Source organism: Mya arenaria, chromosome 12, assembly GCF_026914265.1.
Source record: "Mya arenaria isolate MELC-2E11 chromosome 12, ASM2691426v1".
NCBI lineage: Eukaryota > Metazoa > Mollusca > Bivalvia > Myida > Myidae > Mya > Mya arenaria.
In genome coordinates, this window is record NC_069133.1 from 56,909,190 (window position 1) to 56,928,791 (window position 19,602).

Consider the following 19,602-nt stretch of genomic DNA (forward strand, 5'->3'; position numbering starts at 1 on the left):
ATGATTCAATGTATACATTCACAATCATTATGGCAAAATAGTTTATATTGATTTTTAAACTCGACAAAAGGTCATTGCATAAATTTGATTTTAGTGATTACTATCTTATAATTCTATGTTTTAAAGAACTCTGCACGCGACGTGTCACAAGCAAAAGGATAAGAAATCAGATATTGTAGCATAATTTTCTTTGGTTGGACATAATATCCGTTAATATAAAACAAAATAAACAAAAGTATTAATTTTTATATTATTAGTTAGATGGACAAATGTGTGGCTTTTTTTGTATTCAAAATAGGTGTGTTTGTATATATTTTTATACGTATCAGGCGAAAAGTCAAGAATCAGTAGCTATTAATAAATTAAGTAGCTATTAATAAATTAAGCACATACCTGGTATAATGTTTACAGTAACGGGCACATTTGTCGACAGTTCCACATCTTCAAGCGCGCCATCCATTGCCATGATAAAAAATGTGTATAATGGCGTCGTAGTGTAATTAAACGATGCACCAGATGAAACCCTCAACACCCCGTCCGAGGTGATTTCAAATTCATTGGTCCCTTAAATATTGAATTTGACAATAAGAATAGACAGTCGCGTTCGGTTGTAAAACACGTCTAAGCAGAATTTCTAGTCATAGTAAAATGGAAAAGATCCTTTCACATATTTAGAAAACGCCTATATATTAGCACTTAATGTGCACTAAAAACACGATCAATGGAATGGAATTTCACCATTTCACAACACACTAAAAGTCTCAGTCGATAAAGGGGTATAAAACTGATAAATATTGATGTTGATGTTTTGACAATGGACAGGAATAGCAAGTTCCTTTTTATTTTTTATTGATGGTTTATAAATAATATATCAAATGAACATTTTGCAAACACCTCATCTTGAATGGAACACGAGTATATGACGAACATATTAAGAGAAGAATTATTGTAAGAAAGATTCATTAAGTCTGATGTGGAGTAATATTGCATGATATTAATGCTCGATATTCCATTCCAGGAAAAGTGCATACATTATCATATAAATAGTGGACACTCGTAAATTTGACTTATTGAATCATGCTTGCTAAATTTGACTACGTGTTATTCGTCCTGATGTTTGTTAACATTTTATTATTTATGTTTAGCATCGGGCAACTAAGCCATCTTAGAAAATTTGAGCCAGGAAGTAAGCTTTGTAGAAAGGTATAAAAAAGATAACTTTAACACGATGACTGGCAAAAGCAGTTGTTCCATATATGACAAACTTACTGTAGTATAAAACGGGGTTGCTGATAATGATAAAAAATGATAACATTAGAGTATACGGAAAAGGTACCAATAACTGTGTAGTTAGCGATCATGTTGTTTGGTGACGTGCTGTCTTTGTCCGTAGCCGCTATCATTCCAACGGTAGTTGATGCTGAAATAATACAAAACTTTTTGTGTAGCACAAGAAAACCATTGTTCGGCTGATTTTCACTAATAATAATTAAAGTTGATGCACGAACCGTGCATATCAAATTGCACAAAATTGAAATAAAGTTATGATCAGCATGCCTAAATCGTATTAACGCTGTGCCAGAGAGCGATCGTAAAGGAATTCGTAAGTCGCTCAAAATTACCAGTCAATCCTAACTAAGCTTAAACTGTCCATACCAAGGCGGTTAGCAAAACATTTACCTAACGATGTTATTTTAAAGTGTGTAAAGTGTTGTGACTTGTAGCGTTGAGATTCCTTGTTTGGTATCGGATTAGTCTCTATCACTGTACTTTTTATTGTTTCATTAATTATAAAAACACCAATCAACTTTTACCTGTAGATTGTTCACTTATGTCGAATGTGTAACTGTCACTGCTAAATTCAGGGGCATTATCATTATCATCCTCTACACGTATGGTGATTGTAGATGAAGCTGTTCGGGAACTGTTTGGATGCGAAAGTCTACAAAAAGAAATAAGCGGTTCACATATGATATAATTCACTCTTAGTATTATTTAGTATGAAAATCGAAAAGGGTTACACGGGTATGATGTTTACGTTTTCCTTTATGAAAAACTGTAGCATAATTCCTTACGCTACGCCGAACAAATGCATGTTCATCAAAACGATAGACATTAAAAAAAGATTCCGACTAGTCAGCTATATTGTCATTTAGTTAAGGGCTTAGGACTATGTATGTCGTTAAAATAGCTTACTCGATTATGAATACGTAGGAAGTGACGGGTGATTCAACGTCAACGTCTAAATCCGAAACAACCATAATGGTGTCGTCTGCTATCGCAAAGTTGTTCGACTGTAAAGATACATTGGATTGATTTGTTTGACATTCAAATAATCAGTGAAAGGTGTAGGGTTTAGGCCCGTATAGCTGGTTTAAATCCAGAATGAATGTTTATCTATTTGCAAATGCAGCTACCCTAACATAACATCAAAATAAATGATTTAAATATGTTTTGCCATCGACTATCTTACCGGGTCGGAAATGTTGAACACGAAGTCAGTACTTGTTGGAGCGAAACTAGCGGAAAGATTTGCAATCACTTCATTTATTTCCGTTGTCTCGCAGATTTCTATCCTGCTACCGTTATTTGGACTTTGCAGTATCAACTCTAAAATAAATGTTGTTTTTCTATTATCAGAAATATAGAACTAAAAGTATTGTGGACATAGTAAGCATTTTGCAGAACGACACACGTGAATGATAAACACGTGATTACGGTGAGGTACAATTCGATTGTCAATCATTCAAAACAAATTTACAACTTCTTGTGCGCATTAACATTTAGGAATATTTGTTAACATAAGAATTAAATTAATATGCACACCGTAACACTTGTTGTCAACAGGGTCAAAGCCGTCAACACATTCACAAGCATCTGACGTACATCGACCATTTGTTAGGCAGGAGTTCGTCAATACTGTGCAATTTCTTCCTCCGACCCCTGAAATGAAAATAATCTGTTAGAGATATATTTTTCATAACAATCAAATTAAACGCTTTTGTTACACAATAACATCATTGATATTATATAAATACAAGTTACAACATAACAAAAAATGTATAATATATAAATACAAGTTACAACATAACAAAAATTGTATACTATGCTTTCCTGTGGTTTATAAAGTTTAATCAGTAGCTTTTATTGGGCACGGAATTAAATGACGCTTCCCTGAAGTAGAATTATGTTTGTTAACATGTACTTGTCGACACCGCTTAATAGTATACATCGTTTTGAAAACTGAGTCAAACGTCAGGGCCATAAGGGCTAAGATACATTTTCGACAAAATAATCTTCGTTATGATTTTACGCTTGTTACCATTAAGGGCTTTAATTTGAAAACTACAAATTAGATTCATTTCATCTTTGATAGGTATATTATAAAAAGAAAATCTAGAGTAACCAAAAACAACTATATTACTCGTGTTAAAGCCACTTATAAACTACACCTTTGATTGCTCATCGGATGGAATATATTGCGACCCTACACTGAAACAATTGAATGTCTAACGTAAAAATGTGTTTCGTATCCTTTAAGAATTACAACTATTGTAGGAACCTTTCTAAGATGTGCGAGACCACAGGTGACCTACCAAATTTACACACAGTATTATCACAAACATAGGGCGGTGTGTGCAAGTTGTTCTGACATTCAGCATCAGAGGAGCAAGCTGAGCCTATATCTGAAAATAAAAAAAAACCTGCTTACTAATACTGTTTCGTTTGAAACGACAATAATTACTTCTTTCAACTTTATGATACTTAAACAGCCACTGAAATAACAATATAACGTATTTTGTTCTTTTGTTTATCAGATTATGGTGGCTTAGATATGAAATAGTTTTATCGCAACTTAAGGCTTAGAAAAGTGTTTTCCTCTAAAATTCTCTCTTCTATTTCGATACATTATCATAAAGTAAAAATCATATCTTGCACTTGAATTACCATTATGACAAAATACCCATTTTTACTTAATTTACCTATACGCGGAATTTATCCCTTACCTTTTTGACAAGATGGAGGTACCGTCCAGGCCCCAGTTGCATCACAGGTTATTGTCGGTGTTCCCATCATAGTGAAACCGTTAGTGCAGGAGTACGTCAAGGTATGACCCTCGACGTAAGAGGACAGATTCCCGCCGACAATTTCTGCATTAAGTACACTAGGCACTGAGTCACAATCTGTAAAATAATTGTAAATTACGTTGTACAGAATTAATACGGAATGCATAATACATACATGCAATTCTGATAAGCTACAGTAACCAATCGCTTTTTGTGTAACGTTCGGGAACCTGATAAACAGGAATCAGTCGAAATGTCGTTGTGTCAAGCCATCAAATGGCCATAGCTCAAGTTAGCATTGACATAATTATAAAACTCATGTTATTAATACAGACTTGTTGTAAAGATATAATGTAAACCAAGCTGATACAAACTTATGCTCATTTAAGGTAGGGCCTGACCAGCCTTCATTAACAACCGAATCTGGCCAGCCTGCTTTAGACTCCAGCCTGGCGAGCCTCAATAAACCTCAGCCTGGTCAGCATCTTTTAAATAAGGCTAGCAAGATTACTTTTACATCAAGTCTGGAAAACCTCATTTAATCTCGACCCTGGTCAGCCTCTTTTGACCTCGAGCCAGACCTGGCCTTCTTTCAGCTCAAGCAAAGCTAGCCTTCGTTAACCTATAACCTGGCAAGTCGTCTTAACTTGAGCCTGCCTAGACTACTTGTACCTCGAATTCCTCGGCCTTCTTTTAAAACCGACCCTTCCTTAACCTCAAGCTTTTCCAACCTCATGTTACTTTTTCAAAAGATGTTATTCAAAAAGTTGGTATATATTTGTTCCCCACGGCATAATAGCTCTTCCACTGACGAGGGTTCAGCTTCCTATTCATACTGGTGAGGGAACTGCGTCCTCTTAAAACTGATGAGAGTACAGCGCTCTCTTTATTCTGGCGAAGGTACAACTGACTCTTTGTACTGTTGAGTGTAATACTCCCTCTTTATACTGAGGGAACAGATCCTTCTGTATAATGGTGAAGGAACTCGCCCATTTTAGACTGGTCAATCCTTGTTTTACAATTGCACGGATGATGCGATGGGTTCACACTATAATGCGTCCAATGGGTGCAGACCGACTTTTGGAGGGATGCTGATATGACACGTACAGGTTTGATCAGACACCGGTGACATGGGCTTGGTTTTAAATGATGTTGTTTCATAATGGTTATATCGATGTAGAACATCACGCATGTTGTTGGCCTTATTAGTCTTAAGATATATTTCCTGGACTCAAAGCTATCTTGATAACATCGCCTTTAAAAGCAATTTGGCAATCATGTTTTGTTTCGGACACAAGACAGTACCATGAGGCACATCGCTAACGGTTGGAACTCTTCTAGGTGCATTCCTTTACAAAATACTAGCTGATAGTGAATTGTTATGAAGAATTTAATCCTTAAAGGTTTTGATATTGCCGGGTACTCCATAATTATTCGTAATGCATATGCATCGATGAGGACACGGTCAAACTCTTCAAATACTTATATTAGTGTTTAACAGCTGTGTTTGTCTCTTTTACTATGGACAGCAAGTAAGATTATTATTGACCTCGAGAAAAGTCATGATTGAACTGACAATAAAATATTCTAGTAGCGCACACCAAAACTGGGTGATCGACACAGGCCTGTTGTTTGTCAACTTTCACATTGGAAAGATGGCCCGTGTCCTTGGGAGGTATTTGCTTTACATTTGGTGTGTACTATTGAACGTTCGAAACTTTCTTGTTTTCTTCAATATATATTCGACACTTATTTCAGATTAAAACGTTGGGATGACACCAGGTGTCATTTGGGCTTCATGCGACATAGTACGTTTCGTACCATTAGTTACCTCTTTTAGGAGGTAGCACATTGAAGCTTGACAGAAATGGCAGAGGTCCGAAAGCTTTTCCTGACAAACAAATCAGTATTGGGTACTTTTAAATTCTCATTTTATGCTTAAGGCAATGTATTATATTGATGATAAACATGCTTAAGCATGTGTAAAATATAATTTGGGCTATTTGAACTGATTTATTATGACTTTTATGTGATCTTGTTATCAAGCTACTGAACATACCTTGAACAAACTTCCATGTTTTTCGTGAAAACAAGCATATAACAACAACACACAACAAGTAAAACAACTCGACATAAGAACATACGACCACAATATTATATTTATCTGAGATTACCTTTAAGGCAAGATGGTGTCTCCGACCAGACCCCAGAGCCGTTACAGGATATCGTCGTAGTACCATTTATAGTGTACCCGCTTGTGCAATTGTACGTCACATTCTGACCCTCGACATAAGGTGACTGATCTCCACCGACAATGCTTCCATTTAGTACACTTGGAACGTGGTCACATTCTGCACCTTATATGAGAAAGGCATATTGTAGAAAAAACTTGAAATGACATATCAAGTCATGCAACTGTGTTAAACTGCTTCAAAATCGAAATGAATGTAGAAGATCAATCAATGGTACAATTTAAATGCTAGTTATTGTCTCATAGCGGGCTATGTAATCGGCGCCTTTATTACAAGTAATGAAAATGCAATGTGCATTCCTGAGTGTCTGTTATAGATTGATACCAGAATATACTGGAACAGGGACGTCGTGCAAAGGTGGTTAATGTATTAATTTGCAACCAAGCGTTTTGTGATTTGCATACACTTTAAAACGACTTAAAAAAACACATTTAAATCACAGAATTTAGACAAAGTTGCGACGGACGAGAACCATATGTTGATTTTTTGCATCTCCAATTATGAGAATGCTTACAGTGTCGACTAAGACGAAACATTTATCCGTATGCGCATCACACATTCATTTCTGACTTCTCCTTTAACTTGCCCGTTTTCCGATTCAATGGGAATACCGAAACTTTGAAAATATTTTCGGGAATATATTATATCTATATCCTTCAATCTGTTAAGCAGTCATCAATTTACTCAATATGACCATTAACAAAATTAATTCATCGCAAGAAAATCATATTGACATATCGTTGTCCAAGGAAGAATATGTAAAAATCTTCCCGTTGTGTTATTTTCTTGAAAAACAAATGTTCCGGAATATTGGTATAAAAGGTTAAAAAGAGATAAAATGTTGTTGTGGAGGAAACAGACTTTCGATTCTAATTACAACATCTCTAGAACGGTTGATGTACAATAATAGATTGACCAATTTTAGATAACAATAGTTTTTAACATGCGTACTAATCGTAGACAAGATGTCATCTAGACAGAATTTTGTCAACTTGACCGAGATATGTATTCCGCTATAAACCGCCCGAAAACCATTTGTACGGCACTTTGTGATTGTTTCAGGGGTGTTTTGCTGAACAAACCAGTTATACTGAGAAGGTCCACACTTTTCCTACAAAATGGAAGCTAAATGGAATACCTTTTCGAGTATCACAATGTTCAATTGGATGCTGCATGTTTTCCATTTAGTTTCAAAATAGGATAGAATATGTTCATATCAAGCTTTCTTCGCAATTAAGGTTTTAATTTCCTATTCCGTGTATTTTTCTGTTCAAAAAGTAAACATTGTCAACTTTGAAATGAATTTTGTATATTGTAATCTAGTAATAAAACACGTACTCTTTATTTCAGAAACCATCGAATAACACATAACCTATTCAGAATCATATTTTTTTAATACATTTTCGCTTTACAAAGGAGGCTTTATATTTTTATTTAATGAAGCTTTATCATTGTATAATGAGGGTTAAATTTTATAAAGGGAAGTCTTAGCTTTAGATAGGAAGTTTAATCATTATATATTGAGATTTTAGCATTACATGTATATAACAAGGTCTTAGCTTTATAAAATAAAGTTTTATCTTTATATAATGCGCTTTTAGCTTTATAAATCGGATACTTAGCTTTACCATGACGTTTCATTCTTATAAAATAAGGTATAAGCTTCAAGTTGTTATATATAATCTACATATACAGACGCTATACCTGAACATAATCAAGTATATATGCAAATCAAAATTGATTGTATCAGATAGCTTAGGCGCTCCGTAGTCAAGTTCTGATTTAATCTACAATTTAAATAATATTTGCAGACAAAATGATGAGATACAAAATTATAAAGTTAGAATATCCCATATAGCGTCAGTCAGGGATACATGGTACAATATGTATTGAGTGGTAGACAAAGACAGGTGTTGGAGGTCATTTTTATTTCCTGTTCAATTGTTACGTTTTATCTCTTATATGACGTTTATTAAAAGGAATTGAATGCAACAACTATTTCTGAAATGAAGACATTGAACATGCAAAAGTAAATATGTTTTATTGTCTCTTCAACAGTGCTAATGAAAAGCAGTGTCTTTTGTGTTTCATGTGCGAATACTTATATGCATAATGCTGTACACAGACAAATGGCTGATCTTTTTTTTAAAATCAATGAGGAACAATGTTGACTCTAATTAGTATTCGTTTTTACCTAGATCGGGGATAAACAGTTAATATTTATATAGTGTTTTTCATTTCGTTTTACTATAATTTCTTTATATCTATGGGATAATATTTTACCCCAGATATTGGGCGTTTTATTTCCATAGTTTACCGTACTTATGATATTGGTTGAAGCGCCAATATATTGGTTGTTCATTATAAAGTTGAAACGAGAAAGCGTGTGTGATTAGTTTGTGACGTATGCAACGTACTTCTTTTCCATTGCAGTACGAAAAGGTAGGCGATTATTTGCATGTATCGAAAAATCATGTAAGTTTACATACACGCCATGGAAGGCATTTACAATTTGGTTTGTGCGAGAACTAATATACATACTTGAGAACTTTCAATTTTTAAAGATCACTATTAACACCCTGTATATCAATATATATATATTTTCAAATGACATGTTATAGATATTAGTTGTTTGATTTGCAGAAGTTGACAGTATTTCCCAAAGTTTCCAATTTTACTATCACCTCATCAGCCATCTATTATTTATTTTATTGTCCATAAAATATTTTGAATGCTAATGGCAACATTTGAAAACAATGAAACGGCATGTTATGATGTCTTCGTGGTATGTTATGATGTATACATGGTATGTTATGATGTTTTCATGGCATGTTATGATGTCTTCATGGCATGTTTTGATGTCATGTTATGATATCTACATGGTATGTTTTGATGTCATGATATGATATCTACATGGTATGTCTTTATGTCATGTAATGATGTCAACCTGCCACTGTAGTATGTTCACATGGCATGTTTTCATGTCCTAAGGTCATGTTATGATGTCTACCTGGCATGTTATGATGTTCACATGGTATGTTATGATGTTCACATGGTATGTTATTATGTCTACATGGCATGGTATGATGTCTACATTGTATATTATGATGTCCACCTAGCCTCTTTTGATGTCGTCGTGACAAGTTATGATGTCAACATGGTATGTTATTATGTCTACATGGCCTGTTATGATTAGTACATGGTATGTTATGATGTGTACATGGTGTGTTATTATGTGTAAATGGCATGTTATAATGTATTCATGGCATGTTATAATGTCTTCATGGTATGTTATGATGTATTTATAGCAAGTTATGATGTCTTCATGGCATGTTATAATATCTTCATGTTATGTTATGATGTCTACATGGTATGTTATGATTTATCAATGGCATGTTATGATTTCTTCATGGTATGTTATGATGTCTTCTTTGCATGTTATGATTTCTACATTGAATGGTATGATGACTAGATGGTATGCTATAATGTCTACATTGTATGCTATGATGTCTACATTTTATGTTATGATGTCTACATTGTATCTTATAATGTCTACATTGTATGCTATAAGGTCTACATGGTATTTTGTGATGTCTACATGGCTTGCTATGATGTCTTCATGGCATGTTATGATGTCTACATTGTATGGTATGATGTCTTCATGGCTTGCTATGATGTCTATATGGCTTGCTATGAAGTCTTCATGGCTTGATATGATGTCTACATGGCTTGCTATGATGTCTACATGGCATGTTATGAAGTCTACATTGTTTGTTATGATGTCTACATGGCTTGCTATGATGTCTAAATGGCATGTTATGATGTTTGCATGGCATGTTATGATGTCTACATTGTAAGTTATGATGTCTACATTGTATGTTATGATGTCTACATGGCATGCTATGATGTCACATGGCATGTTATGATGTCTTCAGTGTATGCTATGATGTCAACATTGTATGTTAGATGTCTACTAGGCATGCTATGATGTCACATGACATGTTTTGATGTCTACATGGCATGTTATGATGTCTTCATGGTATGCTATGATGTCTCAATTTTCATGTTTTGATGTCTACATGGCATGTTGTGATGTCTTCATTATATGCTATGATGTCTACATGGCATGCTATGATGTCTACATGGCATGTAATGATGTCTACATTGTATGTTATGATGTCTACATTATATGCTATTATGTCTTCGTTGCATTTTATGATGTCTACATAGCATTTTATGATGTCTACATGGCATGTTATGATGTCTTCATGGCATGTTAAGATGTATACATAGCATGTTATAATATCTTATTGCATATTATGATGTCTTCATGGCATGTTATGATGTCTTCATGGCATGTTAAGATGTATACATGGCATGTTATGATGTCTTCATGGCATGTTATAATATCTTCATTGCATGTTATGATATCTTAATGGCTTGTTATAATATCTTCATTGCATGTTATGATGTCTTCATGGCATGTTTTAATGTCTTCATGGCATGTTTTAATGTCTTTATGGCATGTTAAGATGTATACATGGCATGTTATGATGTCTTCATGGCATGTTATAATGTCTTCATGGCATGTTTAGATGTATACATGGCATGTTCTCATGTCTTCATGGCATGTTATTATATCTTCATTGCATGTTATGATGTCTTCATGGCATGTTATAATGTCTTCATGGCATGTTAAGATGTATACATGGCATGTTATGATGTATTCAAGGCATGTTATAATATCTTTATTGTATGTTATGATACCTTCATGGCATGTTATAATGTCTTAATGGTATGTTATGATTCATCAATGGCATGTTATGATGTATACATTGTATGTTATGATGTATTCATGGTATGTTATGATTTATCCATGGCATGTTATGAGGTCTACATTGTATGTTATGATGTCTACATGGCACGTTAGGATGTCTTCATGGTATGTTATGATGTCTTCTTTGCATGTTATGATTTCTACATGGTATGGTATGATGATTAGATGGTATGTTATGATGTCTACATTGTATGCTATGATGTCTACATGGCATGTTGTGATGTCTTTACTGTATGTTATGATGCCTACATGGCATGTTATATTGTCTACATGGCTTGCTATGATGTCTACATGGCATGTTGTGATGTATTTATTGTATGTTATGATGCCTACAGTGTATGTCGTGATGCCTACATTTCATGTTATGATGCCTACATTGCATGTTATGATGTCTATATGGCATGTTATGATGCCAACATTGCATGTTATGATGTCTACAGTGTATGTTGTGATGCCTACATTGCATGTAATGATGCCTACATTGCATGTTATGATGCCTACATTGCATGTTATGATGTCTACATGGCATGTTATGATGTCTACAGTGTATGTTGTGATGCCTACATTGCATGTTATGATGCCTACATGGCATGTTATGATGTCTACAGTGTATGTTATGATGTCAACAGTGTATGTTATGATGCCTACATTGCATGTTATGATGCCTACATGGCATGTTATGATGTCTACATTGTATGTTATGATGTCTACAAGGCATGTTTATGATGTCTACATTGCATGTTATGATGCCTACATTGCATGTTATGATGTCACATGGCATGTTATGATGTCTACAGTGTATGTTATGATGCCTACATTGCATGTTATGATGTGTACATGGCATGGTATGATGTCTACAGTGTATGTTATGATGTCTACAGTGTATGCTATGATGTCTACATGGCTTGCTATGATGACTAAAAGGCATGTTATGATGCCCACATGGCATGTTATGATGTCTACATGGCATGTTATGATGCCCACATGATTTTTTTTGATGCCCACGTGGCATTTTATGATTTCTGTAGGATATGCTATTATTTTTAACTGACTCATTTAGTTTTGACCATAACAATGTGATATCAACAACCTAACATTCAATTACCATCCCATACTGCCACATCAAATAAAGACGCTTGACAGAGGGACATAAAACAAGTAATGTAGCCATAATAACATGTTTATTTGACATAATATTGTATGCCATTAAGGCATAATAATAATAATATGACATATAGACATGCTTACAGGATTTTCGATTGTCATTAACACAAGTCAGTTAGACAATACAACATGACAGCTAGACACAATGACATGAGAAATCACAATATAAGACAGTTGTAGTAATCCATAATCATACATCAAACCCTGACATTGTGGTTTCCCAAATGGCTGCAAGATATTTACACTTAAACAAAATATAAGGATCTACTAACTTGGTATAACGAGGTTTTCAACAGTCACGGTAACAGTTGTGGTGGCTGTGGATGAGTCGCCAGTATCTGTGACACTGGAACGAAAGCGAGGAATGTGAAGATGGAAAAATAAATATACTAATTATTTCTCTTGTCGATTTACTGAAAACGTGTCCAGCCGGTCATGTGCACCCAATTTCCATGAGTGCATACTATGCATGAGCCTCAATATTCATTAGGTCCAAATATTCATGAGATTCATGAGATCACAATATTTATGAGGCCCCACTATTCATGATGTCTAACTATTCATGGGAGCCCTATACCCATTCGGGTGTCAATATCCTCGTGAACTCAATTGTCTTGAGGCCCCACATGTTCATGAGGGCCAAATATGAACGAAGGCACAATATCCCTGGGCGCCAAATATCCGCGAGGACCCGACATGTTTTAAATGCATTGTCATGTGGCTTTAATGTAAAAAAACACTCAAAAATACAACAACAACAAAAACATTTGATTTAAGTTAAACACGATAGTGCATTTCCATTGTTTTTGCATCAACCTATATTGTGAGTCTTGAATGCACCTTGAATGTGTTTAAGGGAAAGGAGATATTATATATTTGTATGAATTCCTCTTGTTGGCACGCTGGTAAGAGTTTTTTCATTAAATGTTATATTAATATTATTATTGGGGAACTTTATATATCACCATTATGTGGGCAATTCTCTTTAGCATGATTTCTTGTGATTTTATATATTAATGTTGTGTGGTTGACATGATAGAAAAGCATAATACTCTCCTTGACCCGAATTTACTGGAGAGTCTTCATGTATTAACTGTTGTTACTGCATAATATTGATAACTCTCATTGGCAGGAGGAGGGTGTATGTGTGGACTGCATTATATTGATAACTCTCCTTGGCAGGAGGAGGGGGAGTGTGAATAGCATTATATTGATAACTCTCCTTGGTAGGAGGAGGGGGAGCGTGAATAGCATTATATTGATAACTCTACTTGGTAGGAGGAGGGAGAGTGTGAATAGCATTATATTGATAACTCTACTTGGTAGGATGAGGGGGAGTGTAAATAGCATTATATTGATAACTCTACTTGGTAGGAGGAGGGGTGTGTGTGAATAGCATTATATTGATAACTCTACTTGGTAGGAGGAGGGGGAGTGTGAATAGCATTATATTGATAACTCTACTTGGTAGGAGGAGGGGGAGTGTGAATAGCATTATATTGGTAACTCTACTTGGCAGGAGGAGGGGAAGTGTGAATAGCATTATATTGATAACTTTCCTTGGTAGGAGGAGGGGGGTGTGTGAATAGCATTATATTGATAACTCTCCTTGGCAGGAGGAGGGATAGTGTGGTCTGGTGGACAACATTATATTCATAACTCTACTTGGCAGGAGAGGAGGAGGGGGAGTGTGGACTGCATTATATTCATAATTTTCCTTGGCAGGAAGAGGGGGAGTGTGGACTGGTGGACTGCATTATATTCATAACTTTCCTTAGCAGGAGGAGGGGGAGTGTGGACTGGTGGACTGCATTATATTCATAACCATACTTGGCAGGAGAGGAGGAGGGGGAATGTGGACGGCATTATATTCATAACTTTCCTTGGCAGGAAGAGGGGGAGTGCATTATATTAATAACTCTCTTTGGCAGGAGGAGTTGGAATGTGGACTGCATTTTATTGATAACTCTCCTTGGCAGGAGGAGGGGGAGTGTTGACTGCATTATATTGATAACACTACTTGACTGGAGGAGGGGAAGTGTGGACTGCATTATATTGATAACTCTACTCGGCTGGAGGAGTGGGAGTGTAGACTGCATTATATTCATAACTCTCCTTGGCAGGAGGAGGGGGAGTGTGGACTGGTGGACTGCATTATACTGATAACTCTATTTGGCTGGAGGAGGGGGAGTGAGGACTGCATTATATTGATAACTCGTTTTGGCAGAATGTTACGGGGAGCGTGGACTGCATTATATTGATTACTCTACTTGGCAGGATGTTACGGGGGAGTGTGGACTGCATATTAATGATAACCCTGCTTGGCAGGATGTAACGGGGGAGTGTGGACTGCATAATATTGAAATTTCTGCTGTGCAAGATGTCACGGGGGAGTATGGACTGCATAATATTGATAACTCTCCTTGGCAGGATGTTACGGGGAGTGTTGACCGCATTATAATGATAACTCTACTTGGCAGGATGTTACGGGGGAGTGTGGACTGCATATTAATGATAACCCTGCTTGGCAGGATGTAACGGGGGAGTGTGGACTGCATAATATTGAAATTTCTGCTGTGCAAGATGTCACGGGGGAGTATGGACTGCATAATATTGATAACTCTCCTTGGCAGGATTTTACGGGGGAGTGTGGATAGCATTATATTGATAATTCGTCATGGCAGGATATTACAGGGGAAAATGGGCAACATAATATTGATTACTCTCTTTGGCAAGATGTTAATGGGAGTGAGGACTGCAATATATTGATAACTCTCCTTGTATGGTGGGAACACTATATAAAAGCATTATATTAAATTATCTTCTTAGCACGTGCCTACAGTTGAATAAAGTCTTCATATATTTATGTTCCAATTGATTTCTCTCATTGGCATGAAGGTACGTGAGTTTATGGCCATAATTTTAACGTAACTTATTCAATGTAAGACATAGAAACGGGTAGGGTCTCACACACGGAAAGGTTTGGGTCTAAATACTCACACATGCACAGGTTTAAAAAATAGATTCTCACAAACGAGCATATTTTGTACTATTTTTGTCCAATTATAATGAGCGAGAAGAGGTTTGGTTTTCACCTGATCTTAATAAAACACATCTCCGTGATACCCATTGAAGCTGTTATAAACAAACGTTTGCACAGAAAAAGCAGGGAGCCAAATACAATGACGTATTTCCGAAACCGTAATTATTGTGCTCGTGAAAACCTATCAGTGCTTATGGTTTTATGGGAGTTTTGATTTTACTCCAAAACAAAACAAAAATATAATTAGTGTTCCTTATTCTGCTCTTATTATTTTGATCTATTATAAATGACATACGATAAATATGACGATAACAAGGCAAGCATGCATGGAATGTAAATAATCTCCGGTTGTACAAAATATCGCGTGCAATATGATATCGAAATAAGAACAGACCTCGAGTCTAAACATGTGGACGAAGTAATGTGTCGGGTTCTGTTTTTGGTTAAATTTATCAGTTAAATCAATTATTTAAAAACAAAATCAGAATCGAAATAATCCAATTAAGTCATTCTTTTATTTAGCATTAAAAGTTCATCTTCATGATGAGATTCAGCAGTAATACTTAATTATTACCCTTTAACTTCTTTAAAAATAAGTCCTAAACCAATTTGAGTATGAAGATGTGACAATATCAGCCTGTGAAGTAAACGGCGTGGAATTATGGCTTTCATGTTGTTACGTCTGACGCTCATTAAGGGATTACTTTGTGACGGCGGTGGACGTATTTGACGTCAGAAGCGTGTGGGAGTTTTCTCGTGCATAAAAATAATTTATGGAATTCCTAGTTATACGCAATCTGTGTACAGTTGAAATATGTCCATTTGTGTAAATCTATTTTATAACATGCCCATTTTGGGAAAAATTTCTATGAATAAACAGATCATGCCTATTTATGAAATCCTGTCTATTTGTTGGACCCTTCCCGTTAATGAGCATCAGATCGCACCATTGTATGGTATACTACTATTTACATGATGCATTGAAACGGGTTAAAACGAAAGCAGTGCTAATATTTTAAGAACATTAAATATACTTTCACTTTCACTATGAATCTTTGTACGTGTCAGACACGGATAATAAGAATGACAGGTTTTATAACAAATAGCGAAACCATTGGAATATACAACAACGAGCTAACGAAATATAATACTTAGTACCTTAATCTTATTTTAATTAAATATTTAGCACCTTTATTGTCACTCAAAGTTGTTGACTAACAACCAGTGTCGTGCAATTGACTGATGATTTATGTAACTAAATAAGAACTTACGTTATTGACAAGCTGTATGACGCTATCGCATTGGTTCTAATAGTTGCCATGTTACACTGTAGTTTCTCATCACCGCTATCTGTATCTACGGCAGTGGTAAAGACACTACCTATGTTGCCAGTAGCTCTAGAAAAACAACATACATGATAAGACATTTAGGCAAGCATTTCTTTAAAGTTTGATTAATGCATCTATCAAAGAAGTTAAATCGCTCTGGCAATATAATGACAACTATAAACCATGTATGTGTATAGGAGGGGGGAAGGGTGAGAGGGCGTGTGTGCATGTGTGTGTGTTTTCGCGCCAAAACAGTTCATTTGAGTATGTTCGATGAAAAGAATTACTTTCTTATTTAACATTCAATAATAATGAACAAACATTATTATTTTACTACATTGGTATAAAAAATATTAATACATTCTTTATTTAAAAAACAACATACATCACATAATTGAACAGTCCTGATCCTGTCACAATAATATGGAAAACCTTATCACAGTCTGTTGGGTTGTCAACATTCACGGTTGTGGTAGTGGTAGAATCTCCATTCCTATCTTCGACAACGGCAGAGACTTCCTCACTCTCATCTATCTCAATAGTCACTGTAAAAGACACCACCACGATTCATTATTTTCAAACATCTACTCTACAAAATGATTTCATATATTTGACGAATTCACAGGTGAGAAATCGGGAAGAAAATCTAAGACAGCTCGAATTCATTTAGCCAATCCAAGGCGTTGACTTATACATTGAATTATAGCGGCTTACGGGACGTCCTATTTCAGCCTAGAGACGAAACGCAGAAGACAGCACTCAGCCATTACAGCTGAACCGCATACTTACAACATACATATGGCTGGGTCAATGGTTGCTTGCATGTTAAATTTGAATTCTAATTTGATAGTTTATAGTTGATTTCAAATGCATAAAGGCCATAGGCCCATAAGCATACAAATTTTTTGCATATATACACATATCATGACAATTCATAGATCAGTGGTCAAATACAATTTCATAGATACATTATTAATTTTTTTTTTACAATAACTAACACTATATTATTATATATTTCAGAAATTAATATATATAACACTATATTATTATATAATTCAAACTATAATATATATAATACTATAATATTATCACAGTGAGGAGACAGTGGCTGTTATACAGATATAAACTTATTACATATGTTAGATATAAACAAATGAATTTCTTAATTCAAAAGCTTTATGTACATACATCGATAATTTTCTACATGTAGCTTTCCTATCACTGGCAATAAGTTCAACAAATTTCAGTACATTTGGTCTTTTCCAATAATATTTACTGATGTATCGTTTTCTTAAATCATTATACAATGTACATTCTAACAAAAAAATGAAACTCATCTTCGAATATATAACAAATTTGACATTTTCGTTCACTAACAGGTATAGATTCAGGTTTATGCCATCTACCGGCCTCGATTTCTAGTCTATGTGATGAGAGTCTTAACCTCGTAAGGGCTTTCCAAAATTTTACAATATTTACATCACACAAGTAAGATTGTAACTTAAAATCTGCAAACAGCACATATGATTTTGCTCTGGGTGAGTTATTAATTTTTGCAAACCAGTTTTGTACATAAACATTTTGCAGTCGCTGCTTTAATTCATATATAAATTTATCAACGTCACCAACAGTTTGAAATAACCAAACTTCATTAAATCCTAATGTTTGTAAAATATCTCTAACGCTCTTTGCCCATGATTTACAATTAGGCAGTCTCTCTCAGTCTCTATACAATATTTTATAAACTGCTCTTACATATATTTGATATCACCACAATGCAAAATTTTTAACCAGTACTTTATAACGCTTACAACTCTTTTAGTGACTAATGGTGTTCTTCCTAGTTCTCCATAAACAAAATTGTTCTGTGTTTGAGTTCTTACACCTAGAATCTCTTTACAAAACTTCAAATGAACTCGTTCTATCTTTACGCTATCGTTTAACCCCCAGACTTCACAGCCATAATTCAACACTGGGTATATAAATTTATCAAATAATGACAAATAGTGGCTTATTGATATACCAGGAAACTTAGTAAGATCTGAATTAAGCTTATATATATATATATAAACTTTTTTAAAATCTCTAGTTCTTGTCCTTTGTACATAAATTTAATATTTCTTCTAACATTGCCACCTTTTTTAAATATCATCACCTTTGTTTTATTTATATTTACACTAAGTTTCCACCTGTAACAATATACATAATGATACAGTGTAACATATCCTAGAAGTTGGTTTATAAAAATACAGCACAAGTCTAGCGATGTAAAATGTGGCATAAACCATGCGAAAAGTTCTTTATACCACAAAATAATATATCTGCAAGATAATAAAATACTTATGCGTTGTTTTATTTAGATGCAACAAAGATGTTTTTAAATGGTCTGGCTAGATACTTACAAATCACAAGCAGTACAATGAGTACCTGACAGCGACCAAGTCTTTCCATTTTGGAAAAATGCTGCATAAAGAAAAAGAACATGAAGATATTAACTATCGGAAAACAAACGGCATCATTTTACTAGTGCTTATTATAGTTTACATTTAAGCAACACACCACGATATATTGCATGTGAGAGCGAAGCTCAAACCCGAATATGGTTTCCTGCGCCCCGTATAATCCATATCGGGTCATGATCACCTACTAACCCCGTATCGTATATATCACGCCGACAACCTGTTTACATGATTAAATTATTTATTGGAATTGGAAAATAGACCCCATTTTGGTACGATACAAATTTGTTGCCCAATATGGAAAAATATCTTTTCAGCACGTGACCAGTCCTGGACCAATGGCGCTGCGTCAATTATGTTGGAGGCGTGATTTAGTGATTTATTCAAACAGTTTTCTTTAGTAAATGTATTGTGACGGTAATGGGGATTTTAATGGTCGCAAATATGTTTAT

The 19,602-nt window shown here is 34.9% G+C and overlaps 1 protein-coding gene across 1 annotated transcript in view; it reads right to left on the reverse strand.

Annotated features, from left to right (window-relative positions):
* Nucleotides 1-19,602, reverse strand: part of LOC128211864 (uncharacterized) — a 35,218-nt gene that overhangs the window by 12,182 nt on the left and 3,434 nt on the right. The window contains exons 2-14 of the mRNA XM_052916972.1: nt 19,094-19,154; nt 17,077-17,236; nt 16,635-16,760; nt 12,593-12,666; nt 6,242-6,424; nt 4,008-4,184; nt 3,597-3,686; nt 2,827-2,943; nt 2,474-2,610; nt 2,197-2,294; nt 1,815-1,942; nt 1,337-1,420; nt 394-564 (exon numbers count right to left, since the gene is read on the reverse strand). Coding sequence (XP_052772932.1) covers nt 394-564; nt 1,337-1,420; nt 1,815-1,942; nt 2,197-2,294; nt 2,474-2,610; nt 2,827-2,943; nt 3,597-3,686; nt 4,008-4,184; nt 6,242-6,424; nt 12,593-12,666; nt 16,635-16,760; nt 17,077-17,236; nt 19,094-19,142 — 1,594 coding nt within the window. The 5' untranslated portion in view covers nt 19,143-19,154. The remainder of the gene's footprint in view (nt 1-393; nt 565-1,336; nt 1,421-1,814; nt 1,943-2,196; nt 2,295-2,473; nt 2,611-2,826; nt 2,944-3,596; nt 3,687-4,007; nt 4,185-6,241; nt 6,425-12,592; nt 12,667-16,634; nt 16,761-17,076; nt 17,237-19,093; nt 19,155-19,602) is intronic.